Raw genomic sequence first — 27,316 nt, 5'->3', positions numbered from 1 at the left:
TGGACCAGAGATACAGCTCAGTGGCACAGCATTATCAAGGCCAGCCTGAGCTGCATATCGAGACCCTGTCTCAAAAAAAAAAAAAAAAAAAAAAAAAAAAAAGGACTAACCAGGCAAGAAGTTTGCCAGTACCAGTGAGGAAACAAGAAGTGAAATATTTATGTAGCTATGGATCTTTTCATTTTGATGTTTTGTATGTGTACCTGAGGTACATCATGCGGTAGGGTAGTTGTCTTATTTATAAACTATCCTATAATAAAGGAAGACCTTCCACTTACATAATGAATTATTTTCATGCTAAACTTCTGTGCCTCACCTTTATTCAAGCCTTCTTAAAAAAATTACTGAACCAATATAATTAATTTAAAAATGGTTAGAAAATTTAAAATCCCTTTACCCAATTATAGTTCTTTCTGTCTTTGGAGTGTCAAATGTTTTTAAAATACTAATACCTTATACATAATCACTTTTCGATTTCAGTCCTAACAATTTATAATAAACAGGTACAGAAGCATTGACATTTGTATATGTAGACGTGATTTCTAGGGCCCACACCGGAGGTTTAAGTCTTTCATCCCAATTATCTAGGAGAATGCAAGCTACTTTTATATTTTATCAATTTTCCTGTTAAAGAAATCCACAGCCATTTTTGTGGTGTTTAAAAGAGGATGCTTCCTGGGTGGAACTGATTTAGCAGGTTTTTAGATGGCTTGCTGAGGAAGTATTAATTACTGTTTTTGCCCACCCATCTTATAAGATTTATTATAATTCTTTCTTATGTCTAAATGGTAAATATGGAAAAGAACTGAGGTTTTACTTCTACCCCATTCTTATGTATACATCCTTCTTACAAGCTAATTATGCTGCCTTATGGCATAAAGAGTCAAAGTCAAACTTTCAGGCAAATTTTCCATTTGGAGGAGGGATTGTTTTTACATCTAACCAGTGATATTTGGGACTTTTGATTCAGTCTAAGAAAATACTGTATGAGGAATGTAGAATATCTAAATTATATCTTGAACAAGAGCTTGCTTTATGTTTTTTCTGTATCTCAAAGAATGGGCTGAGAGAGAAAGAGTAGCAGAGATTTTAAAATTATTCTGAGAAGTATATGAAAAAGGAGAGATAATTATAAGTGTATATTTTGTATCTTTTTGAGCGCATAAAAGTAACTGTCTCATTAATGTCTGTCTTTTCCCTTTGGCTGGTGTAATAACCTCAAGAGTGCACATGTGTAACAGATGACAAGTATGTTTGTAATAGTGAGTAAAGTAGTGCTTTACCTTCTTACCTTATGTTTCCTCAGAGCCAAACAGCTGTGTAAATAAAAGATTTGCTGTGTTGCTCTAAAGAAGCTTTGGGCCTGACTGTTGATGCCCTAAGATCCAAAAGTGCTGGGTTTGTTTCCAAACACTGTATTTCTTTTAAGAATTTGACATTGGAGCACCCCGTAATATAATCGCTTTTTTTTTTCTAGTTGTATTTCTTCCAAAATAGAGCCATTCAAAAATAATAATGGATTTTGGCTATTACTACACCAGGATCTGCTTGAACACTTGTTCTATTAAGCATTGAGGAATTATTCAGCAATCCTATTGAAGTTGATTCTGCTAACTTCAAAGTATTACTCTGTTAAGAACGGATTTTGAGTTTTTTTTTAAATAAAGGAGAAATTTCCTGTCACTGAGATACAGTAAAGAGCATGTGTATGTGGCAGCTGATTATTCTCAGGTCCTGGTGAAGACAGACAAAGGTGTCCTGAGTCAAAATAATGTAGGGCAAAGAGCCTACAGTATGTCAGGGTTCTCGTGAAACAAATAGCTCATAATTTATAATCTCAGATTCATATGGACTTTAGAGATCTTTCAGCTGCCCCCCTCCCCAAAGACAGCGAGATGGCAGGCGTGTGCAGAGACAAGCTCTGTCAGCCCCTCCCCTGAGTTACGTTATCAGCCTCCTTCAATACACATGGAACCAACAGTGGTGAACCCAGATTCATAGCTGTTTATTTAATTCAGTTAGTGGGCACCAAAGGCTATTGGAACATAATCCTCTGCTGTATTTATTGGAAATCAACCCCAACTCACAATTCAATGTCTGTGACACAGAGAGAGAACAGGAATGTGTGTCTCCTGGAAGCAAACTCAAAAGAAAAGATTTAATATGGTACCAGAGATTAAAAAATTTAACAAGAAAACCAAGATGGATTGGTTAATTGTTCTCAAGCTTCTGGGATGGCTGTAAGGTTCAGAAATTAAATAACCCACTAGATGAGATAGGTTTTCTAAAAATTGTGGATAAAATTCTCATAAGTTTGCCATCTTAACCGTTTTTAAGGATCTAGTTCAGAGATGTTAATGTTGTTGTATGGCTGCATTTCCAGAACTCGTTTCATCTTGCAGAACTGATTTTTTTTCCCTGTAAAATTGCAGAGATAGAATTTTTTTTTTTCCAGTACTGGGAATTGAACTCATGACCTTGTCCTTGCCAGGCAGGCACTGTGCCGCTGAGCTAAATCCCCAGCCCCCAATAGAATGTTTTGAGAATGGCAGAGATCAGTGACAGTCTATCAGTTTTTATTGAGAAAGCGGGGCGGTTAAGGGGAGTTCTAGGTCATTCATACTTTCTCTTGAGACTTGGCTCAATAGGCTGAGAATTTAATAGACCCTTGCAGCAAGTTTTGTCACTGGGCTTTGCAAAGTTGTGCAATTATTTTCTGCTTAAAAGAAAGCCTAAAAACTAATAGCATGTTTATTGAAAAGCTCACAGAAAATTGCCTACTTTGGGAATTTGTGTTTAATTACTTGGCGAGTTCATTTTCCTTGCTTTAATAACTTTACCTAGGATTTGAGTGATAGGACTTAGTATCAGGAGTTTGGGCAAGTCTTCCTTAGTTAGGAAAAAGAAGTAGAGCACCCTACTCTTTTTTTTTTTTTGTCTTTTTACTCAGTTCTATGTCATACATCCCCAAGTGTGACTAATTTCCTTTGTTGAAAACCAACACCAAATGAAATATGGAAGCCTCTGTGTGTTCAAGTAAACGAAACAATCTCTAGTGGTCTTTCTCAGTAGATATTTTGAGATTTTTTTTTTTTCCTCCTAGTGGATAAGGTTTTTACTAAACATTAGATCTTGATGAAGGAACAACCATAAAAGTAAAACAATGTTTGACTTCAAGTCTCCTTGGGCAAATATAGTTAAGTAACAGTATAGGGGAAGATATCTTAAAGGAACTTAAAAGAAATACATATGTAGTCTCTTTGCATCTTTACACTTTTATAGGCCTTTGGTGTAAAGCTGTTAATAGGTTCCTATAGGCTAAAGGCAGGTCTGGACACATTTACCATTCTACAGTATAATGATATTAAGTACTTCACTGTTGAAGAATTGCCACACTAGAAGTTGGTGGTTTTTTTTTTTTTTTTTTTTTGCCACACTAGAAGTTGCCATCATCTTTTAGCTGTGCTAGAACAGTGCTATTAATGAAAGATAAACATTGTGATCACTTGTAGAACATAAAACAAATACAGACTAAATGATTAGATCAAGGGTGGGGCCTAGGCATGTGACTTTTTATAAACTAAAGCTCCAGGAAGTGGTAGAATGAGACTCCCCAATCAGTAACTCCTGCACAGAGAAATTCTAGCTTTAATATGAATATCAAATGACATCAAAGAGCTCTCAGTTTTTAAAGTTAGAAAATTTTTGACTTCTATATTCTTTTTTTGAAGACTGTTTTGGACTGAGTGTGTTGGTCCATACCTGTAATCATGTTATTTAGGAGGCTGAGGCAGGATTGCCATGAGTTTGAGGCTAGCTGGGCTATATAGTGAATTCAAGGCTAACCTAGACTCCGTAATGAGACCCTGTATCAAAGAAAGCACCCCCTCAAATTTTTTTGACATTTATCTATGGAAGTGAATAAGTTTTTTTGTTGCTGTTTTTTTGAGACAGATTTGATATATAGACCAGGCTGGTCTTGAACCTCTTCCTGCCTCAGCCTCCCAGGTACTGAGATGACAGTTTGTGTCCCACCACACCTGGCCTAAAGGAGACAGATTTGATAAAAAGTATTTATACAACTTTACTGTATTTTGTGGTAAATGAAGAACAGTATTGCCTATTTATAAGAGAAACTTAAAGAGTTGTGTCATGTAGGTAAATTCAGTTTTCAGTTCTCAGTGAATGAACAGAAGTCAGTTATTTTATTTAGTAACAGTTGGAAGAAACAGTTGTGAATTTACTGAAAAATGTACAGCATACCCAAAGCTATGTATATGGAATTGAAGGAATTTTCAACAGTAATGTTGACTTTACACAGTGTAATAGTGTATACTATACCTAGCAAGATGTCAAGTTCATTAAAAATGTTAGCCAGGCATGGTGGCGCACACCTGTAATCTCAGCACTCAGGAGGCTGTGCAGCAGGACTGCTGCAAGTTCCAGGCCAACCAGGACTACATAGTGAGATAGTCTCAAAAAATCAAGAATTTAAAGTGTTATCCATTTAGTCATGTATCATCTTGTGCTTTGGTTATTTTTTTCATCTCATTATAACTTTTTTTTTTTTTTTAGAGATAAAGAAGCCACCAGTGGCCCCCAAGCCAAAGTTCATGGTGGCAAATAAGAAGCCAGCTCCGCCTGCTATTGCCCCGAAACCTGACGGCATGGTTGCTAGCATTCCACACTCAGCAAAGAAAACTAAACCAGCAGTTGCACCCAAACCTAAAGTTCTGAAGACCGCACCTATGGGAGAGCCGTCGCCGTCACTGCCAAAGAGAACCACTGAGACCCTGGGAGAGCATAAACCAGAGTGGCCCCAAAGCACTGACACCTTTAATTGCAAAAATGTAGGGGATCAGAGCAGCGATTCTATTCTACCGAAGTGTGCCTGTGGTTCTGAATGTATCTGTAAGCTTGGGAATAAAAAGAAGATGTGTGTAAAGCAGCTTGTTTTAGAGCCCTTGGAAATGAAAGAATGTTTAGAAAACAGTAAAACGGATGAGTCCTCTTTGACAATAAAAACTCAGATGAAGTGGAATTCTACTGAAAAGTATAGGAGCCACAGTGGAGTGATTTTAAAGGCAAGCATCCTAGAAGCCAAGCTCAAAGATGCTCTGAAACAACAAATGTCAGCTTTCGGTCACCTGCAGAAGCACAAATCCACAGGTAGCTCAGAAGTGAATGAGGGCAGCAGCGCCGACGCGCGGTTCAGAAGTGGTCCTCCAGATGCCTCACCTTCCCCGTCCAGCTTCGAAAATGTGCCTGTTTCTCAGAACTGCCACTTGCAGCTTCCTAGGGGTGAATTTCAAAAGCTTGAAACTTTGGAGGAGGGAAGCAAAAAAAGCAATAATTACTTTCATTCCTCTGGATCAGAAGCTCTGGGAAATGGTAAAAAAGATACATGTGTATCTTCAGATGAAGTTACTAAGCACACAAAAGTCAGAGACCTCAGTCCTGTAGAAATGGACTCAGTATCAGGTAGCCCGAAATTTCCTAACCTAAAGCCCAGAAAGACACGTCTGTTACGCCAAAAGCATGTAGATACACCTAGCGAAAGTGCTGTGGAACCGGAGAATTTAAATAATAGCTCTTCTTGTCTTGGTGAAGTTAGTTCAAAAAACAGTGAAGTCAGTGTTCTTCAGGAGAACGTTTTGTGTCACCTGAATTCAGTGAACAAAGTGAAGCCGGGAAATAAAAGTGAACTGAATAGCAGCTCCAGTCTGGACAGACAGGACTTGTGTCATGAGACATCTTCCCTTGAGAACACGGCCCCTTCTTTTGATACAGACTCTAATTTGAGTTCTGACAGCAGGGCAGATACAGATGGTCCTAGTACATCACTTGATGTGGACAAAGAGACCTATTTTACAAAATCCAATGCGTTGTCTTGGAGCCTGCCTAAGCAGCTCAAATTAACCTGCAGTGACCATCTGCCAGCTGGGAACCTGGAAGTGTCTGCATCTTCAGTGCAGAAGGACTGTGTGAAGAAAGAGGAAAGTTCCTCAAGAATTGTGCCCAAGAAACCTCAAAGGCACAGCTTGCCTGCTTCAGGGGTGCTTAAGAAGGCTGCCTCTGTGGAGCTGGTGGAGAAAAGTTCTTATCCCTCAGTTGAAGTAAAAAGTTCAGGGAAGGTTCTAGAAGGAAATCACCTTCAGCATTTGTGTGCCCGAGACCACCCTAGTACGTCATCCTCCTTTGATATGCCTAAACGGACTTCAGAAAAGCCGGTGTGGAAATTACCTCATCCTATTTTACCGTTTTTAGGGAACTCAGAATCCTTAAAGTTTGTCACCGTGTCTTCCAGTGATGAGGCTTCCGCTGCCCTAACCAAGCCGAGAGCGAAGTCGTTGTCCTCGGTGGATCTGGACAGGTGCACCAAGCCTTGCAAACACTCCCCTAAGAAGAACTCTTTCAGACAGTTGTTCAACAGGAAGCTATCCATGTGCTTTATGAAGGGAGACTTTCAGAAATTTCGACCCAGGAGTAGCCAGCCAGGAGACACAAGCAGAGGCTGGCTGTCAGCCGGGGCGTGGAGAGGGCTTGGCAGTGACTGGCGCAGCCTGGTGGTGGCCGACCTGGAGAAAAGAGGCAAACCCAGCAAGGCCTACTCTGCCGATCACTACAGTCCGGAGTCTCAGAAGAAGAAGAAGAAGCAGAAGCTTTGGGGAGGGACTGGTGCAGATTACGGTCCAAGAGCGGAGTCTCTGGATGAGCAGATGCTCTCTGGGGAACCCTCCTGTCGGGAGGCCGGCAAGGTGGTGACAAGTGTCTGTGAGCCGGAGTATGAAAATGTGCGCCATTATGAGGAGATCCCGGAGTATGAGAACTTGCCCTTTGTTACGGCCACAGGGAAAGCTCCCAAGTTGGAAGGGCAGAATTCCAGCAGCATGGAGGACGTGGATGCTAATGTGCCCAAGGTGCAAGAGCCAGACGAAGCTGCAGGTGATCGGATGCCCCTGGGGCCTGGACATCAGCTTTCCAGGTAACCCTTGGGTGCCCAGTAGGCGCGACATTTCACTTTTTTAGTTTTTATTTTCTATTACTGTGTGCTTGCAGTGCACACTGATCATGTTACTCCCTGGGACTGTTACATTCCATAACGCATCTTAATTCTTTTTCCTCCTCTTCACCTGCCCTCCCTCCCTCTCTTGATCTTCTTCCCTTTTGTGAAAGATCTACCTCCCTATTTCTTGTTAACTTTTATTTTGGTTTTTATTTATACTTCGGGTTTTTCATATTAGAGAAGCCGTGTGCTATTTAAGCTCATATGTCTGATTTATCTTAACGTAGAGTTTCAAGGGGCATCATTTTGCTACGGATGACTCGTTTATTCTTGATGGCAGAGTAGTATTCTATTGTGTGTAAATAGCACATTTTTAAAATCTGTTCATCTGTGTGTAGACTATAGGCTGCTTCCAAGATTTAGCTGTTATGAATTGTGCTTCTTTGAACATGGATATGTATGTGTCACTGTAAATATAATGTCTTAGCTCTTTCAGGAAGATACTAGAAGGGGACTGTCTTGGTCAAATAGAATTTCTCTCCTTAGCCTTTTGAGGGATCTCAATACTGATTTCCAGAGTGGTTGTGCTACTTCACGTTTGTGCCAAAGACGTAGAAAGGTTCTTTTTCCTTGTAGCCTTGCCAGCATTTACTAGTATTTGATTTCTTGATTTCTCCCTGGAGTAAGGTGGAGTTTGTTGTTTTCATGTGTGTTTCTTGAATGGCCAGTGGTGTTAAACATTTTCTCATGAATGTATTGGCCAGCGGATGCCACATTTCTGTATATGTCATTGCAGCTAACCTTCGGCAGCCCTGTGAAACAGGAATGGTGCGGGGAGGTCGCTTGGTGAGGGACTGACGGGGAGATGCTTTGTCCACCTACAGCCTCTTGTTATTGCACTGCAGAAGTGAGTATTTGCACTGCAAGCTTGGAGTTGTTGACTTATTTTAGCAGCTGAGTCAAAGAATTTAAGTAGTGGCAGTGTAGTTACTACAAGGCAGGCCTGGAACAGAGAGGTCAGCAGTCTTAGTGTGGAACCTGGGACAGGAAATTGGTTAATTCAGTGAGGTTTTTGTGCTAGGGATAGGAAATGTGAAGTGCTGAAATCCATACATTTACTTATGGTTTCCTTATCAGATAAAAACTCAGGGTTTATGGGAGTTTTTTTGTCTTGTTTTGTTTGAGACAAGGTCTCACTGTGTAGTTCAGGCTGGCCTTGAACTCCTGGAGAGCCTCCTCATAAAGGAGTTAAACTCTCCAGCATCTTATTAGAGTCTCCAACAAATAGAAAAGCAGGTCTCTTATTTTCCTGCCAGTTTCTGTGTATCCCAGGCTGGTTTCAAACTTGCCCAGAAGCCCCTTTTGAAGTCTTCAGATTTCTCCTAGGCCAGTAATACCAGGTCTTTGGGTTCCCAGGTCTTAAAAATGTGGTTTTCATAGAAATACAGTGGTACCTCAGTTCACAAAAACTTTTGTTTGTGGGCAGTTTGGTTCGGAAACAGAAGCATTTGCCAAAATTTTGGTTTTGTTGCAAACTCTGTATTGGGTGATAAACATGACATTTGTGAGTTAAGGCACTGCTGTGCTAACATACCCAGCACTCAGTTGGCGCTCAGAAGGGGGAGGGTCAGTGGCTGAGCTGAATAAAAGTCAGATAAATCAGTGCAACCAGTAACTTCAACAGAATCACTGCTCAAACTCTGATGCTCTGCTTGGGTTGTTTTGGTTTTTATTTGTTTTGTTTTTGAGATGGTGTCTCACTACGTAACCCCTGCTGGCCTCAGACTGTGGTGATCTTCCTGCCTTAGCCTCTTGAGTGCTGGAATTCCAGGCATGAGCCACCATGCCTGGCAAGTGACCTCTGTAATGCTTTTATATATTGCTTGCGTCTGTGTGTGTGTGCACATGTGTGTGCATACAATGAATTTGGTTGGCTTCCTCGAGATATACTAGTATATGGCTACCATAAAATTGTTTCTTGAAATTGAAGGTTTGGCCCTTCCTATTGGGACTCAGATTTAAATCCCGGGTGTTTACATTTTCCACTGTCTCTTGACACAGGCTTGGTACTTCTGGAATTTGTTCTTTTTTTTTTTTAAGACAGGATCTCACTGCAAAGTTCAGGCTGGCCTTGAGCTCACTGTGTAGCCCAGGCTGGCCTTGAACTTGCAGTGAAATGATCCCCCCCGCCTCAAGTTCTTCGACTGTGCTGCTGGCTGTGGGGCCCCAGGTTGGCAGGGGTGAAGGTACCCAGACAGCCAGTGCTGCTGGGTGGGTACCCCTGAGGGAAGTTCTGGAGGCTGAGGGTTGCCCAAGACTGTCCAGCAGGACTACCCTGGGAAGGGTCCACAAGCTCTGCTTTGAAATTTCACCTTCCTGCTTTGGAGATTTTTTATTTAGCCCTGGAGCGGGAATTCCCTAACTGGGCTTCCAGACTTCTAAACTGTGCCTGCTGAGTTAGAAGCTTTCAGTATTAGGGTCAGACTCACAGCACTGCCTCAGAAGCCATTGCTGTTTATGTTAGTGTTTTGAGTCAGAGTCTTGCCTTGTAGCCCAGGTTGGCCTGGGACTCCATGCATCTTCCTGCCTCAGCCTCCTGAGTGCTGGGATTATAGGCCTGCATCATCACACCCAACTGAGGACATTGCGCTTTTGTAAACTACATTGAATAGTCATAGAAAGCAAAATCCAAACCTCATGAGCGGGGAACCTGTATACCCTGAAATAAGGTAAATGAAAAGCAGGACACGTGAGCCGAGTGGGTGTAAGCAGAACTCCTGCCTGGTTGCTGAATTTGTAGATCTGTGTCTTGGAAGGATTAATTGAAATCCAACATCCTGTCTAGGGTCCTAACATGGTAAGAAAAAAAAGAATCCCATTAAGATTTTCCTGGTGAGTCACCAGTGGTGTCAGTAACAGTATGTCAGCCCTGGAAGGAGAGAGGCTGGGCTACCTAGGGCCCTGGGTCAGAGAATCTCTGGTTTTAGAGTCTGCTAGTGAACCAGGCGTGGTGGCGCACACCTAAAATCCCAGCACCCAGGAGGCTGACGCAGGAAGATTGCTGCAAGCTCGAGGCCAGCCTGGGGTAACTAGTGAGTTCAAGCCAGCCTAAACAAAAACAAAACAAAACAAGAAAACAAATAGTTTGGCTGTTTAACAAGCTGGATTCTGGATGAATACAAGGACATTCTGCAAGCCCAGTGTAGCTCCTATGATCACCTTCTCCAGAATGTAGATATTTCATAAATCTGACAGATATGTGGCCACATGTTTATTATTTACAAGGGAGTGTCAGGCAACCCTCAATTCTATTGTTTGATTGATTGATTGGTTGAGACAGGGTCTCACTATTTAGTGCTTTCTGGCTTTCAACTCACTGTGTACCCCAGGCTGGCCTGGAACTGCACTCCTGAGTGCGTGACAAACTAGACCTCCTACTACATCTCCCAAGTAAGCCTCCCCTCCCCCCATTACTATATTAGCCTTTGCTGTTTAGGCCTGCCCTCCCTGTCCCCAGGCAATTCCCTGGACCCTTCACTGTGGGTTCCTGTGATACAAGCCAGGGCTAGGGCTGAGGCAACAGGGTTTGTGCTAAGGGCGAGGTAGCTGAGGAAGAATGAGGAAGTTGGGGGCTGGGCTTGCTGTGAGGCTGACTGTTAAGGCAGGGGAGTGATGAGCAGGAAGGGTGGGGTGGTTGGAAATCTGTAAGCAAAGGATTTCACTGCGTCTCATCCCTTCTCATTTTATTTTATTTTCTGATACAGGGGATTGAACCCAGGGCCTTTACACTGAGCTACATCCCCAGCCCTTTAACTTTCTATTTTGAGACAGTGTTTCACGGAGTTACTCAGTTATCCAGGCTAGGCTCAAACTTGGCCATCTTCCTGCCTCAGCCTCCCAGAGTGCTAGGAACATGAGCATGCACTACCACAGCCTGCTCCTGTCCCTTCTCTTCCTCCGCCTTCTGCTTTGCTAATTTTGCCTGGCTCTGGGTGTCTGACCTCAGACAAGAGTGAGTGGGAGAAACTGCGGGAGTGGGGGTGAGGAGGGTGCTGGAAACAGGATGGGGGAGGGGAAGGTGGAGGAGGGGAAGGGGCATGCTCTAGGCGGCATAGGTCACCTTTTGGTCACTGCCCTGCAATCTCCAAAGCAGTTTGGATGGAAGTCAGACTGGAGCCCCTTGGCATATTCCAGTGAGTTTGGGATATAGTTGTGGCCCTTGTCCATGGACACTAATGTCTCACTGGCGTGCAGGTGACGAGTTTGCATTTCCTACTGCTTTTATTCAGGCAGTTGGATTTTCAGAGGGAAGGTCCTAAAAGTTGGGCCACAGATGAGTCAGCAAAGCAAGAGATTTAAATGCTGGAATTTTCCTTTTGAAATTGAGGCAGACTTCTTGATTTTTGTAAAAAAGAAGCTTTCCTTGGAGACTTTCCAAGTTCTTCCTGTGTTGCTGTGGTTTGTTCTTAGGACGAGCATTTCAAAGAAAGAAAGTTAAAGGGTGGGGTCGCTTCCAGGTACTGTATGGCACCCTCGGTTTGTTGGCTCTGCAGGAGGGAGCAGGTGTTAAGCACTGCGTTCCAAAGAGCTCTGCCCAGTCAGGAAATTGAGACAGTTATAGTACAACACGCTTTTATTAATCAGGCTTCATCTACTTGGACTTGTGTGAGTTGTCTGCTGAGAAGGGCATTAAAGAAAACCTTACAGCCAGGTGTGGTGCCGCATACCGACAGTCCAGACACTGGGAGGCTGAGGCAACGTGGTGTTGTCTTTGGTAGCAACACATTGAGACAGATGAAATTGGTATATTTTGAGGGGAAGGTGACATTTTTAGAGCTAATTAATTAGTTTTTCATTTCTCAGTGCAAAGGCCCTGAGTTCATTCCCTAGTAACACACACACACACACACACACACGCAAGAGGCAACCTTCCAGAGGTGGTAACCTTTGACCAAGGTTTTTTAAATGGGCCAGGTTAGACTTGGCATTTAGGAGGCTGCTATATGGGGAGAGCTGGCAAACTGAGGCAGACTGGAAAAAGAGGAAGTAGAATCAGTGTAGATTGCTCTTCCTTGGAACTGCCCAGAAGTCCTGTCCCTTGAACAACTTTGCATTTATCTTCCAGTCTTTTTCAAGAAACAGAATTCCAGCTAAGTAAAATAAGCGTCAGAATCCTTTCTTTTTCATTGTGTGTATACCCTCATCTCTGGTGAAGGAAAGTACCGAGTTTTTCGTTTGTTTCTCCCCACGTTAAACATGAGACTAGACTTAAGTCAAGCGGCCTTACAAGTCGCATCAAGCCCTTGGTGTGGCCTTTGTACCATAAACATCAGCTCTGGTCTTGCAGACATCTCCCTGTCCTGCGTTTCCCATCTGGCGGTATTGTGGGATCGGGGTACAGTGACTAAGGCTTTGTGAATAGCCCTAATGAGCACTTGGATGTCGTCATAGAGCTGATAAGATTATGCATGGCCAGAAGGTGGGTGTTGGGATCTCTACAGCAGCGCTTTCCTGTGAGTTATTTTCAGCTTGAGTTTTGGAAGTATCAAAAATTTGGATGCCTCTTTAACTTTGTGTTTCTTGTGTTAGTATTGTAGCCACATAGTTTTGGCAAATGTGTTTGTTTACATACTTGCCCTACATTGGAACCGCAGCTAGAAGCATTGAGTTTTATTTATATAAGCATTGATAATAACGTTTTTCTTTTTTCCTTTAAAATAAGTATTAAGAATTAAATTACAGTATCCAGCTATATTGCTTTGGTCTTATTTCCTGCCAAAGCAGATAAGGGATGTTTTATCAAATGTATGCTTTTCTGTAGTAGATGATCACTTTATCTACTTTTTATTTATTTATTTTTGCTCGTGCTGGGGATTGAACCTCAGGCCTTCTTGCTGTGCTACATCTCTAGCCCATCTTTAATTTTGAGTCGCGGTCTTGCTGAATTGTCCAGGATAGACTAGAACTTGTGATCCTCCTGCCTCCGCCTCCCAGAGTGCTGGGATTACAGGCCAGCACCACTAGGCCCATGTTCACTGCATTTGTAGAGGAATGTTTTTTGTCAGAGATGGAAGAACGAGTGTGTGTTGTATTCTGACTGGTAGCAACACATTGAAACAGATGAGATTTGTACCTTTTGAGGGGGAAAGTTGACATTATTATTTTTAGAGCTAATTGATTAGTTTTCCATTTTTGGATTTTTATTAAGTTTTGAAGAGTAGAAATCTTGTGCGGAGTATGGTGACACCTGCCTGTAAACCCAGCTACTCTGGAGGCTGAAGCAGAGGGATTTTAAGTTTGAGGCCAGCCTGGGCAGCATGGGAGAGCTTGTCTCAAAGTATAATTTAAAACAATTTTTTAAAGGTGGGGCAGGGGTGCAGCTCAGTAGTTGAGTGCTTGCCTAGCTGTGGGGAGGTCCTGGGTTCATTCCCCAGTGTGGAGGGCGAAAAAGCTATAATCATCGAAGATGTGATGATTTTGTTTTCATAAAATGAGAATTATATCAGCAAAAGAGAAGCTACATTGCAAAATGAGTTTCTGATTTGTTTCCTGGAGAGAGGCTCCCACTGGGAACTTTATGGGAAGGGCAGACATGGGGAGAAGGATGAGGCCCTTCTTTCCTTTCCTGAGCATTTATAGTGCTTGTAAGGACCTGACAGGTGTAGCTGACCCAGCTGTAAATGTACTGAAAATTACATTGTTTGAGATTGAAAATGTGTTTTTTGCAATTAAAAAACTATGTTAGCAGTTACCTAAAAAGGACTAGGAATCCCAACTTGAGTTTTAAAAAATGCAATGGAAAATGATAGAAAATGAGAGTACAGCAATAATAAAACAGCAACAAACTAGTTTTTGTGACTCAGGAATACTGATGTGTTACAGGAGGAAAAGGTCAGTGTATCCAGGAGGAGGGAAATATTAATGAGGGAGCAAGCATGCTAGCAAGACAGGGATGAGAATTTTAGATAAAGAATCCTGGAGAATTCCAGACTGGGGCGCCTACTTGCACAGAAGTGGGTGTGCACGCGCATATTTCAGGTATTCAGCAGCGATGCCTGTGCTTGTGTGTTGCTTTTTAACTTTTTGTGTTCTTCCAGACGTTTCTTTCAAATCCGTTCTTCCTGGAATGGCAGAGATAAATTTGGTATTTATAGAAAGCCCTTTTGGATTAAAAAAAGAAAGATAGCTATGTTTATCTGAGCCGGTTTATTTCAATACTTTTTTGAAGCTATCTTAGGTACAAGGAGCAGTTGGCATTATAGCATATTTTGGGTGTGGAAAGCTGCAAAGAAATAACTGACTTTTAAAAAATACCACACTTAAAAGTTTAGTTCAAGAATAGAACTGCCTCGTTTCTTCTGGGTGGTATGGAGAAGCTACTTTGGTGGTTTGGGCTGCCTGGTAATTGTGTTTTGGAGCTCGGTAGGGAAAAACAAGTATTTGTAAGTAGTTTTAACATCAGGCAATGATAATCTGTCATTGGAAATATAAAAATAGGGGTGGCCAAATAGACTATCCATGAAGTGCTATGCCAGTATTTCCAGGAAGAATGCAATCTGTTGTAATTATTTCCCGTATTTCTCAGCCTTTCTTGTTTGTATATATCACAGACTCCTTTTGCTACCGTATAAGCATGAATTGAATTCGTTTTAGGATCTATGGACACAAGGTTGTTACAGCCTTTATAGGTAAACAAAGTGAGTTCCGTTGATAAAGTGATTTCATGACAGTTGATGGTGATGGGAGGACCCTGGATTAGTGGCCTGAGCTCTGCTCCTTAAGGGTCTGTTTACCAGACTCTCCCAGTTATAAAGCTGTTTTGGTTTCTGCAGCAGGAAAAGTGAAATAACACTGAACAAAGAAAATCAGTTTCCCCTGAATATTTAGATAAAAAGGAAAAGGAAAAGAAACCCATTTAGTCTTTTTCTGTTTGTAATGGTGTGACTGCTTATTCTCCCAGCTCATGTGGATTCAGATGGAAGCTTCATGTTTTGTTTAGATCATTTACTGTCTCTCAGTCAGCCTCTCATAGCATTTGTATCAGTGCACATACTTTGGTGTATGTTAGGATCATGTGAAGCCTGATAAGTTAAAAATTGATTTGGTTTTTAGTAAATTTAGAATAGAGTGTTTTTTTCTTTTTAATCTAAAAAGTAGTTCCAATTTTGAATTGTTTAGCAACTGTAATTGTAAGTCCAAGAAAGTGGGTATAATGTATAGAGAAAAAATAGTTTGTACCCTTCCCCTGACTTACTGTTAAGTCTTTGGACAAATCCGCAGCAGTCAGAAGTAAAGAGATGGGCTAGGAAGAGAGGGGCAGATGATAGATTGTTTAGGAATGTTTCTTTCTTTCCTTTTTTTTTTTTTTTTTTTTGGTCTTTTTTAAACAGGGTCTCACTATGTAGTTCAGGCCAGCCTTGAGCTCACTTTGTAGCCCAAGCTGGCCTCAAACTCCTCCTGCCTCAGCCTCCCGAGTGTTGGGATTACAGGCATGTGCCACCAAATCCAAGGATGTTTCTTTGGTGGCAAAAATCTTTTGAAATCTTAGTCTTTAAAAGTTTCAAGGCAGAGAAACTTAAACAAGCGCTTCTTTTGGAATCAAATAGTTCAAAGGTTTTAGAAATTCAAGTATATCTTTTAATGGTTTTATACTAAATAGAATTATTAAAGTTTTGAACTAAAGGAGTCATAACAAATCATGCAGTCCAGCCTTTTCATTTGGCAGGATCTCTTGTTTGCCTGAGCAGAGCTGAGAAATTGCAAACCGGGTTTCTAATCCAGAGCTTCACAACATCACCTTGTCCCTTCTTGTGCTGCTGTGGAAGTGTCACACGGAAAGTCTGCAGGATTGGCAGGCTCAAATGATCTCAGCTGCAGCAGAGGTTCAGGGTTGCTTGCATCCTGGCCCTTTTCACTTATGTTTAACAGTTACCTTCATCACAAGGAAGAGTATTTTGTTTCTTCCTGCTGGGGACTCCAACCTAGGGCCTTGCGGATGCTAAGCAGGCCCCCTACCACTGAGCTACATCCCAGCCCTGTTCTTGTTTTGATATTTGAGATAAGGGTCTTGCTCTGTTGCCCAGGCTGTTATCAAATTCAGGCTTAAGTAGTTCTCCCCATTCATCCTCCCGAGTAGCTGGCACTTCAGGCACGCACCACCATGCCAGGCTTTTGTTTTTGGTTTTTGAGGGACAGGCTGGCCTCGAACGCCTGGGTTCAAGTGATTCCCTGTCTCACAGATACCTGACACCACTAATAGTACATGCTTTTAAAAGAATTTTAAAAGCCTTTTTGTTAGTACATGTTTGCAACACGTAATGAGCACATTGATTGTGGGAGGTTGTTGGTACATGCATATAACACATCTTATTTTTATTTCCCCTTCTTCTTCCCTCCCTTGCTACTAACACACATTAACAAAACTTTCTTTCCCCCAAATATCTGGCTTCCCACTAATCCAGTGTTTTTCCACCTCACCAAAAGTCTACAAGCCAAACGAAAATTAAGGACTAGAAATGCTGTTTATATCAAATAGCGTGTATTTGGTGTCTAATAGTAATAACTAATATTTACCTAATATCTCTGACGTGCCAGGTATTAGGCTAGGAACTCTTGTGTGTATTATTTAGTCCCTCTTGTCCTGTAATACAGATGTTGTCATTTTATTTTACAGATAAGGGAAGTAAGACTTAGTGAGGTTAAGTTGCCCGAGGACACGCAGATAGTATAGAGAGAAGCTGAGTATGTAGCCGAGAGTTTGGATCCTGAGATGTGCTGGTGATTTTAAATCAGAATGTATTCACTGTCTTCCTTGCTGTGAGCCATGGTTTTGGTATTATTGTACTGTATTTACTATTGGTAGAGGTTTGTGAATCTCCTACCAGGAACATGATGGAAGAAAACATTGCTGTCCCCAATTTGTTCTCAGTGAAGAAGGGAGACCGACACCTGCAGGGTTATGAATAGACATGAATGAGCGTTTTCAGAGGCCGCAGATTTTTCCTGCAAGGAGAGCTCACTGATTGGAAAACTTTCTGGCTGGGCAATAGGTTTTAAAGGTTGAAATCGGGATTCTTTGTATTTGTATTGGTCCGTGTCTTTGGGGCACCCCTCACAGCAAGTGTGGTTTCTTTTATTCCGGGGCTGCATGTGGGCATTGTGCAGCATGGAAAGGATTATGCACATCTCACATTTCTCCACTCATTTACATGAGGGTTGCTTTTTATCTCATTTCTGTTCCTCATTTCTTACCCACAGGTCAGGTACTCTTTGACCTCTAAAGCAGTTTCCTTTCATAGTTAGTCATTGTTCCTAGATCCCAAAGTAAATAACTTTGTAAGGCTAAAATATCTTTTGTAAGATGATACTTTTACTATCTTGATGAAAAGATAGACTTAAACAAATGGTAGGGTTTTGTTTCCAAAGACGCAGTGGCTGCCCTCTTGCTAAAGATTTTGTAGAGGGAGGCTTTCTGGAGCTCTTGAATGAAGAAGGTAAGAGCTGGGCACTGGGGAAAGGACATTCACTGAGGACACTGTCGTGGCCCTGTCCCCTAGTGGGTCTGCAAATCTCCTTCTGATTGAGATGCCCCTTTGTGCTTAGAGATCTTGGGTCTCCATGGCCACTGGGTCTACGAAACAGTTCAGGCATCATATATCCCTTTGTGACTTAATTTGGCGGCTGTGTTCATCCTGCCTAGGCTCAACTGCATGTCATTTGTCTCATTTCAGGCAAATAAATGCCATAAGTCATTACAGGAAGTATATTTCAATTCCTTCTGGGAACACCCTGTGCATATTTCAATGCTGTATTTATGTAAATTAATTCTGTGTTAGTTATCACAGGTTTCTCTGAAGCAAGTTGGATACAACCTCTATATAGCTACTAAAGGTGGATACCATATGTGAAAATACTCAGACTCATTGAAAACATCCTATAATTCAAACTTTTAATGACTGTGTAATGTTTTTCCTCCACTTGGTCTAAATAGCCTGGGGTTGGCTGGGGTCCGGCTGCCCCCTGATCACAGGATCCGCCAGCGCAGGCTGCCACTGTTTAGTCTGCAGGTACCGACGCCGTGTGGTTTGCTGTCTCTCCTCACTTGCTTCCTGCCTCCTCTCTGCCCCACACTGATCCTGGGGAAGCAGACAGGAGGGACCGTGATGGGTATTGTTCAACAGGCTGTTACGGAGCCTGGTAAAATCCAGTGGCCTCAATCTGCCACTTTGCCATGGCTCTGGTGCTCAGAGACTCCTGCATGTTGACGGCTGATTCCAAAGCTTCAGAATCTCCTGTTAACACAGTGACATTCTAACTGCCCACAGGGATGTTTTCAGGTGACTTTGTTCCCTGTAACTAATTAGGTATGTCAGAGAAGGTTGGGTTTTCATGTTTATTTCATAGAATTTACTTGTAATTTACATATAAAATGCATAGTAAAATGTGTGCTTTACTTTTTTAGAAATTAATGGACAACTTCCCCTCAGGTGAATCAGGATCCAAATAACTACCTTGTATATTACTATTATTTTATTTATGTGTTTATTTTATTTATTTATTTTTTCCGGTATGAGGAATCGAACTCATGACCTTGTGCTTGCTGGGCAGGTGCTGTGCCACTGAGCTAAATCCCTATCCCCTTTATGAATTTATTTTAGATGGGTTTTACTCTGTAGCTCAGGCTGGTTTTGAACCCACTGTGTAGCCCAGGCTGTCTGAGAACTCAGAGACCCTCCTGTCTAAGCCTCCCGAGTGCTGGAATTACAGCTGTGCACCACCACGTCTGGCTACCTTGTATCCTGTTCTATGTCAGGCTACTGTCATCGTTTGGAACTGGAAGGAAGAAGAGCCTAAAAGTCAGATATTAAGGACAGTTCCTGCTCAGAAGGAGTTTACCATCTGGTTTGTTGTTTCTAATAGGATCATTTTTATTTTTTGCCACGCTGGGAATTGAACCCAGGGCCACCCTTCCACTGAGCTAATGCCCAGCCATTTCTTGTTTTAAGACATAGTTTTGCTAAGTTGCACAGACTGGCCTCATAGATCTTCTTGTCTGTCTCCCGAGTTGCTGAGCTCACAGGTATGCACTGCCATACCCAGTTTCAGTGGGAAATTTTATTGGTACAATTATAACTTCATAGCTAATGAAGACATAAGACAGAGAAAAACTAAGTATCCTTTAGTTTATTTCCCTTATAGTAACAGTGTGTAGAACTATAGTGAAATGTCATAATCAGTATACTGCCATTGATAAAATCCACTGACCTTTAGATTTCCCCAGCCTTATTTGTGCTCTGTGTGTGTGTGTGTGTGTGTGTGTGTGTGTAGCTCTGTGATTTTTTATCACGTGTATAAATTTGTATATCTACCACCATAATCAAGATGACAAGCAATTTAGCACTACAGAGATTCCTCTTGGCCTTTTTGTAACTACTCCTTCCTTCCTACTCAAGCCTTGGCCACTACTAATCCAATGTTTTAAGTGTTTTGGTCACTTATTTTCTTTCAGCTTAGTTTCTGTAGGTCTATCCAAGTTGTAGGTAACAATAATTCTTCCCTTTTTATTGCTGAGTAGTATTCTAGGTGGAGGATGCCCAGGCCGTTTCTGCTGCTTGGCTTTTACAGATAAAGCTGTGATGAACACAGATTTTTGTGTGAACCTACATTTTCATTTCCCTAGACTACGTGCCCAGAAGTACAATTGTAGGTTGTATGGTAATTGCATGTTTAGTCCTGTAAGAAACTGCCAAACTGTCTTCCACAGTGGCTGTGCCGTGTTACTGTCCCACCAGTGTCTGTGTTTGTTTTGGGTTTTTTATTTTGTTTGTTTTGTTGGATTTTTTGTTTTTTAAATTTTATTTATTTGTTTTTTTAATTTTTTTTTTTTTTTTGAGCAGGGTCTCCTTATGTATTCTGGGGTGGCCTTGAACTCACTACATAACCCAGACTGGGTTCAAACTCGAAGCGGTCCTCCTGCCTCAGTCTGTTGAGTGCTGGGATTACAGTGCTTTTTGTTTTTCAGTTGTAGATTCTGATAGGTGTATAGTGATATTCTGTCATAGTTTTAATTTTCATGTCCTTGTTTTTTCTTTCCCTCTTTTTCTAATAAGAGTTCTTGTTTTATTATTTCTTTAAGAATTACTTTGTAAAAAAGTTACTCAGTAATTAAGCATCTTTTAGGGGTCCACTCCCAGTGCAGTAAAATTCTAGCTCTGCTGTTTAGTATGTGAGACCTTTTGCAGTGTGTGCCGGCTGCTTTCCAGCCCCATGATGTGTGTGACCACCAGCTGTGTGACACTGGGCGCAGCCCCCGAGCACCTTATCCCCTTGCATTGCATTGTGCCGAGAGACCCTCCCCAGGCAGATGATTTCTCACCCTTGCAGACTTAACTGTTAACCTTTTGTGATACTCTCCCTTTCCCGTGCAGGAAAAGTAGCAGCACCATCCCCACATCCGTCCGTCCATTTATCTGTTCTGTTCTCCTGTCGCTTGCTCTGCCCATCTGTACTGTCCATTCCCTCCCAGCTCTCTCCTTGGACTCAGCCCCCACCAATGGGAATGATCAAGTTGTTTAGTGCTTACTCTAGTGCCTGGAAACAGTGCTTTGCACATAGTAGGCACTTAGTAAATGCTTACTGAAAGCATGAATGAGGCAGTGACTGTTCATACATTTGCATCCTCACTTCCTTCCCTGGCATGCTGCCTGCTACATGCTGCTCGTAGTGTAATAGAAGTAGAGATTACATTGACTCTGCTGATTTTACTGTGCACCAAGCAGTGCACACTTTCTTTTTAGACAAGTGTTCTGTCGGTAATGTAGTCCCCCAGCCCCCACCTTCTTTTTCGTTTTAGAGACAGAGTCTCACTATGCAGGTCAGGCTGGCCTTGAACTCACCATATAGCTCAAACTTGCAGTGATCTTTCTGCCTCAGTCTCTCTCTGTCTCTCTCTGTCTCTGTCTATCTCTCTCTGTCTCTGTCTCTGTCTCTGTCTCTCTCTCTGTCTCTCTCTCTCGTGCTGGGATTTCAGGCATGTGCCACCATGGCCGGCTAATTTTTTATTTTGAGATACGGACTTCCTAAGCTCCCCAGCCTGGCTTCAGACTTGCAGTCCTCCACAGTAGCTGGGTTGACAGGTGTGCACCTCCTTGCTAGCTCTTAGTCTTTAGCTGTCGCACAGCACTAGGTTGTTGTCCTATTGTGAGACTTTGCCCACCACCCTCCCTGCAGCCAGATGTAAGAATAAATATTATGCATGGTTACATGCACCTTTGCATCCTTGGCCCAAAGATGCCTGCACACATCAGGGGACTGCATCTGAGCAAACAGCGGTTGGGTTAAATACTGCGTTTACTTGTGTGAGGTCAGAACCCAGCTGTGTTTTGAGTAAACTAGTGTCCCACTGACCAGGCTTCCACGAATGCACAGGAAACATCTGTTAATTCTGCAGAGAAATTATGTTGATTGGAAGGATTACTGCTGTTTGCTGAAAAAAACTCCCTTGGAGGAGAGAGATGGAGTGGAAAGACCTCACGTGTGCCTGACATTAAGCATCTTCCCATCCTGGGGATGGTGAAGCAAAAAGCATTCTGTTCACCCAATCCTCTGTTCCTCCTTCCAAAAAGGAGGCATGGCATTAAATTCTGCCAGAAGCAGTTTTTAACAGTTTCTCCTTCCTTCCTCCCTCCTTCCCTTCTTCTCTCTCTTTCTTTCTCTCTCCCTACTCCCCCCTTTCTCTCTCTCTCTCTTTCTTTTTCTTCGTTCCTTTCTTCCTTTTTCCTTCTTCCTTTAACTGGGGATTAAACCCAGAGAGACTCTACCACTGAGCTGCATACCCAGCCCTTTTTATGTTTATTTTTTATTTTGAGACTGGGTCTCACTAAATTTCCCAAGATGACCTTGACCTTGGGATCATCCTGCCTTAGCCTCCTGAGTAGTTGAGATTGCAGGCCTAAGAGTTTTTCACATAGCACAGATTTCAAGGTATCTTCATATGCTATTCAGAAAATTCAAAGATAGTTGTGTCACTAAAAAGGTAAGAATCTAGTCAGGGGTGCTGGCACACCCCAGTAATCCTAGAACTTGGGAACTGAGGCAGGAGGATTGCTGTGAGTTTAAGGCCACTGTTATGGTTTGGGGATATTTTTGCAAGGGAAAACAATATAATACAGGACGTATTTTATAAGATTATTTATAATAGTCACCCAAAGAATGATATACAAGAGAGTGCAGGAAATCTGTCCACACACTAAGACCAAGGAATCCAGCTCAAGGCCTGGATCTCACGGAAGTGTCCTGTATGAGTCCACCTTTAAGACCTAGAACTCATAACAGTGCCTCCCTGAGTCCAACTGGAGGCCCAGAGCCCATAACAACATCTCATGCAGTTCTGTTTCATGGATCTGCACTGGGAAGGTCCAGAGGTCAGTGGTGGAATCTAGGAATTGTATGCCAGCAGGGTGAAGGATCTGTGCTAGCAGGCTGAGGGATCTGTACTGGAGCCAGGAAGCAATGCTCAAAGTAAGAACCACAGCTCCCCCGGAAGGTACCATAGCCATCCTCAGCAACAGTGAGGTCCTGAGCTCCTCCAAGGGTGAAGACAGCTGAGTTCCCACCAGGAAAGCCAGTGCAGCAAGCTTCTTCAGGAGACTGAGCACAGTGCACCATCTCCCCCTTCGGAGCCAGGAAGCGATGCTCAGAGTGAGAACCAGAGCTCCCCCAAAGTGAACCGAAACTATTCTCAGTGCCAACGAGGATGAGAACAACTATTCTCAGCTCCTCGGAGGATGAGAACAACCATGTTCATCAGGAAAGCCAGCGTGATGAGCTCCTCCAGCAGAACCAACAGTTTCTTATAGTTTCCACCAGCTCCCAACAGCCTAACTTCTTCTCCAGTTCTGCCTCTTATGCTGCTGGCAACAGTCCTCAGGTGGGCCTCCCACACCCAGCACCATGCTTACTCAGCACCATGAGTAAGCACACCCAGCACCATGCTTACTCAGTTCAGCTGGGGGTTACAAGTTGACCACCAGTTGTCAATTCACTACAGCCACCTTGAACTACATAGAGACGTCTTGTCTTAAAATAAAAATTCTAATGTTTGAAGACACTCCTTTTAAATGAAAAATGTACCTGTGTCTTACAGCTAATAAGATTAAGGTAAAAAACTTGGGGCAATCTGTAAGTAGTTTAGAGTTTGCAAAAATTTACCAAGATGTCCTCATGAAGGGCTTGTTGAAATTTTTATGTGTGGGGGGAAATGATGAGAATGATTCAACTGTAAAAAAACATGTTTTCTCTTACAGGGTGGGTTAGCATGTGATTATTTTAATATTTGAGCGTGGTATCTATGTCTATATAATTTTAGCATCTTTGCTGTGTTATCTCTGTGTAACAGGTGAGTATGGCTTAAATAGGTTGTCAGCCAGTGTCGATATGGAAAGTATATGTGAACGTTTCAGTTTTATTTCACCTTACAACACAGAAAACGCAATGTCTTCGCTATTAAGAAGCCAGGTGGAAGCATCCTAGCTTTCTGGGAGCCTGAGACAGGAAGATCACAAGTGTGAGCCCAGTCTGGGCAATTCAGCAAGTTAGGGAGATCCTGTCTCAAAATTTAAAAGCTTTACTAAGGGGCAGGGATGTAGCTCAGCACGTTGGCCCTAGTATCTCAAAAAAAAAAAACAGTATCTCAAAAAAAAACCAACAAAAAAAAACCCAAAGCAAAGAAGAATAAGGCTCTCGGCCAGGCGTGCTGGCACAGGCTTAGGCAGAATGGTCAAATGTTCAAGGTCAGACTGGGTGGCTCAGGAAAACTGTTTCAAAAAATGGAAAAGGCAGGGCTGGGCATGGTGGCCCATGCCTGTAATCCCAGCACTTGGGAGGCTGAGGCAGGAGGATCGTTGCAAGTTCGAGACCAGCCTGGGCTACAAAGCGAGCTCAAGGCCAGCCTGAACTGCGTAGGGAGACCCTGTCTCAAAAAGACAAAAAAAAAAAAAAAAAAAAAGGAAAAGGCTAGCGGTGTAGCTCAGTGGCAAGCCTCTGTCTTGCACATGTGAAACCCTAGGTAAAATTCCTAACACCCCAAAAAATACTAATTAAAAAAAGAAGTAGGTAAAATATGCTTATGAATTGGCAAAGAGACCAGGTAAAAGCCACTTGCTAGATTACATCATCCTTTTAAATGTTTGAAATACTAATTTCTAGTTAGCAGATACATCTTACATGTTCACTGTATTCTGGGAGGTATAAAAGGAACTTTTTTTGTTTTTAAGGAAATTGTATATTTGCCTTTCAAAATGCTCTTTTTAACCAGTGGTTTCTCATTGTGTAGCAAGGTTGATAATGTTATTATTGTTTGAATGGCAGGAGTGTATCACAAAAAATAAAATACTGTGATACTTTTAAAAGAAGGTATCTCATTTTCTAATTAATTAAATTTATTGGTACATTCTAGATATGATCACATTTATCATAGGGAATTTGTATTTGGACATGCTGTATCTTGATTCTTTTTTTCCCCCATTTTGCTACCCTCCCTTCAAGCACTTTTCCTCTTCCTATTTGCAAAAGCTTTGTTTCCATTTTATCCTCCTTTTCTCATTTTTTGCTTTTCCTTCTTTTCTTTCCCCCTCACTCCTCCTTAGTTCCCCTTCCCATTTGAACGTTTTCTTTCTATTTCACAAGATCTATTATAGATTTTGCTCCTTATTTGCACTTTTGGTTCCTCACACCAGAGAAATTATGCAGTATTTATACATGTGTGTCAGATTTATTTCACTTAAGAATATGTTCTTGGGGCTGGGGATTCAGCTCAGTGGCACAGTGCCTGCCTGGCAAGTGCCAGGTTGTGAGTTTGATCCCCGGTACTGAAAAAAAAACAAAACCAAAATGTTCTCAAGGTGCATCCCTTTACCTAGAAATGTCTCAAGATTATCCTTCTTTATGGCAGAGTAATACTCCATTCTAGAAAAAAAAACACATCTTTTTTATCCATTCATCAGTTGATGGGCATTTTAGCTATTACAAACTACACTGCTGTAGACATGGATGTGCATATATTGCTGTGGTATGATGCCTTTAATTTTCTTGGGAATGTACCAAGAAAGGGAATAGCTGGATCAAATGGAACCCTAGCCCTAGTTTTTTCAGGAAACCCACACGGTTGCACCAGTCTGCACTTCCCCAACAGTGAAGAAGGGGTCCTTACTCACCACAGTGCTGCCAGCTTTTGTTACTGGTTTATTTCTTGATAACAGCCATTTTATCTGGGCTGAGATGGAACCTCAGCATTGTTTTAATTTGCATCTCCTAAATGACCAGTGATGTTGAACGTTTTTTCATATATCTGTTTGCTGTTTCTACTTCATCTGAGAATGTCTATTCATTTCAGATGCCCATTTTTGGATTGAGTTTTTAAATTTAGGAGTCAGATTTTTTTGAGTTCTTTATATATTCTAGATATTAGTCCTTTGAGGACCAGCTAGCAAAATTTTTTTTTGCATGCTGTTGTTAGTTTCTCTTGCTGTGCAAAAGCTTTTTATTTTTAAAATTTTTTTGGTACCAGGAATTGAACTCAGAACCTTGCACTTGTCAGGCATGCACTGTGGTGCTGAGTTGTATCCCCAGCCTATATCCTTTAATTGTATAAACTGTCTAATTTCTACTTTAATTTCATATGTGACCCAGTGGTTGTTCAGGAGGGAGTTGTTTAATTTCCATGTGTTCATGAAGTTATTGTGGTTTCTTTTGCCACTGACTTCCAGTTTCACTGCACTGTGGTCTGATAATATGCATTGCATAGCTTCAGTTCCTTTGTATTTTCTTAAGCATGGTCTATGAGCTTGTATGTGGTTTATTTTGGAGAATGTTCTGTGTGCAGCTAAGGATGTGTATTTTGATGTTGTGGGGTGGAACATGGTAGACATCTACTAAGTCCATTTGTTCAACAAAACTTTGATTCAGTTCTGATATTTCATTGTTAATTTTTGGTCTAGTTGATCTATTTGTGACAGTGGGATATTAAGGTCCTGCTTTACAATTATATTAGTGCTTGTTTGATTTTTCATGTTCATTAATTTTTTTTATATAGTTGGGTGCACTGGTATTTGGTGCATATATATTTATGATTGTTATCTCTTCCTCTTGGATTGTTCCCTCTACAAGTATGTAGTTACCTTCTTTGTCTCTCTTAATCACTCTTAGCTTGAAATCCACTTTATCTGCAAATAGAGTAGCTACCCCTGCTTCTTCCCAGGTTCCTGTCATGTGGAGTGTTGCTTTCCATCCTTTGACTTTCAGTCTGTGAATTTCCTTTTGAGTTAAATGTGTTTCTTTTATACAGCATATTGTTGGATTTTGTTTCTTGATCCACTCTTCCAGTCTGCTTCTTTTCATTGGTGAATTGAGGCCATTTAATTTATGATATAAGGGATATGTATTGGCTTACATTTGTCATGTTATTTTCCTGCTGTTGGTTTCCTACTTTTCCCCTCTGTTTAATTGCTTGCTGTGCTTGGTGGTTCCTTTCTATTGTTGTTCTTCAAATTGTGGTCATTTTTATCTCTTTCTAGAATATCTTTCAGTATTCTTTGTAGGGTTGGTTTGGCGGTCATGAAATTCTTTAGTTGTTCTTTGTCATGGAAATATCTTCTCCATTAATTTTGAAGGATGCTTTTGCAGGGTACATCACTCTAGGTTGCAAGTTGTTTTGTTTTAGGACCTGGAATACTTCATTCCAAGCTCTTTTTGACTTGATGGTTTGCGTTGAGGAATCTGCCGTGATTCTGATGGGCTTTCCTTTATAGGTGATCTGTTTCTTTTCTATAACAGCTCTTCATATTCTGTTCCTTTGCTGAATTTCTTGGATCTTGATTATTATATGTCTGGGTGTAGACTTATTTTGGTTATGGCTAATTAGAGTTTTATATACCTCACTTACCAGTGTGTCAGATTCTTTTTCCATGCTTGGATAACATTCTCCTATTACTTCTTTAAATAGTCTTTTTATGTCATTTCTGTTGATTCTTGCTGTTTTGTTGATACCTATCAATTTTATGTTGTTTTTCTTTACATCATTATGTAGCTGTTGAATTGTTATTTCCTGGTTTCTTGTTATTTTTAAGAGCTCTTTCGAGATCGATAGCTGCAGTGCTGTCTTCAAGATCTGAAAGTCTATGTTCAGTTTTGTTCAAGTGGTTTTGCCAGCTTTTGATGGAATTTTAAATTTCCCGAATATGTCTTTTAATCTGTTTCATGCATTCTAATTCTTTCCTATATCGTTCATGCAAGGTTTCCCTCATTTTTCTTTTT

The 27,316-nt window shown here is 41.6% G+C and overlaps 1 protein-coding gene across 3 annotated transcripts in view; it reads left to right on the top strand.

Annotated features, from left to right (window-relative positions):
- Fgd6 (FYVE, RhoGEF and PH domain containing 6) overlaps positions 1-27,316 on the top strand; it is a 101,287-nt gene that overhangs the window by 1,652 nt on the left and 72,319 nt on the right. For all 3 annotated transcript variants that reach the window (XR_001235695.1, XM_005374483.2, XM_013518446.1), the window contains exon 2: positions 4,576-6,985. Coding sequence is in view for 2 of the 3 variants with exons in the window: in XM_005374483.2 (XP_005374540.1) it covers positions 4,576-6,985 (2,410 nt within the window). In the remaining variant the exon portion in view is untranslated. The remainder of the gene's footprint in view (positions 1-4,575; positions 6,986-27,316) is intronic.

The sequence above is a fragment of the Chinchilla lanigera genome, unplaced genomic scaffold (genome assembly GCF_000276665.1).
Source record: "Chinchilla lanigera isolate Chin_1 unplaced genomic scaffold, ChiLan1.0 scaffold00004, whole genome shotgun sequence".
NCBI lineage: Eukaryota > Metazoa > Chordata > Mammalia > Rodentia > Chinchillidae > Chinchilla > Chinchilla lanigera.
This window is presented reverse-complemented; position numbering and strand designations above follow the sequence as displayed.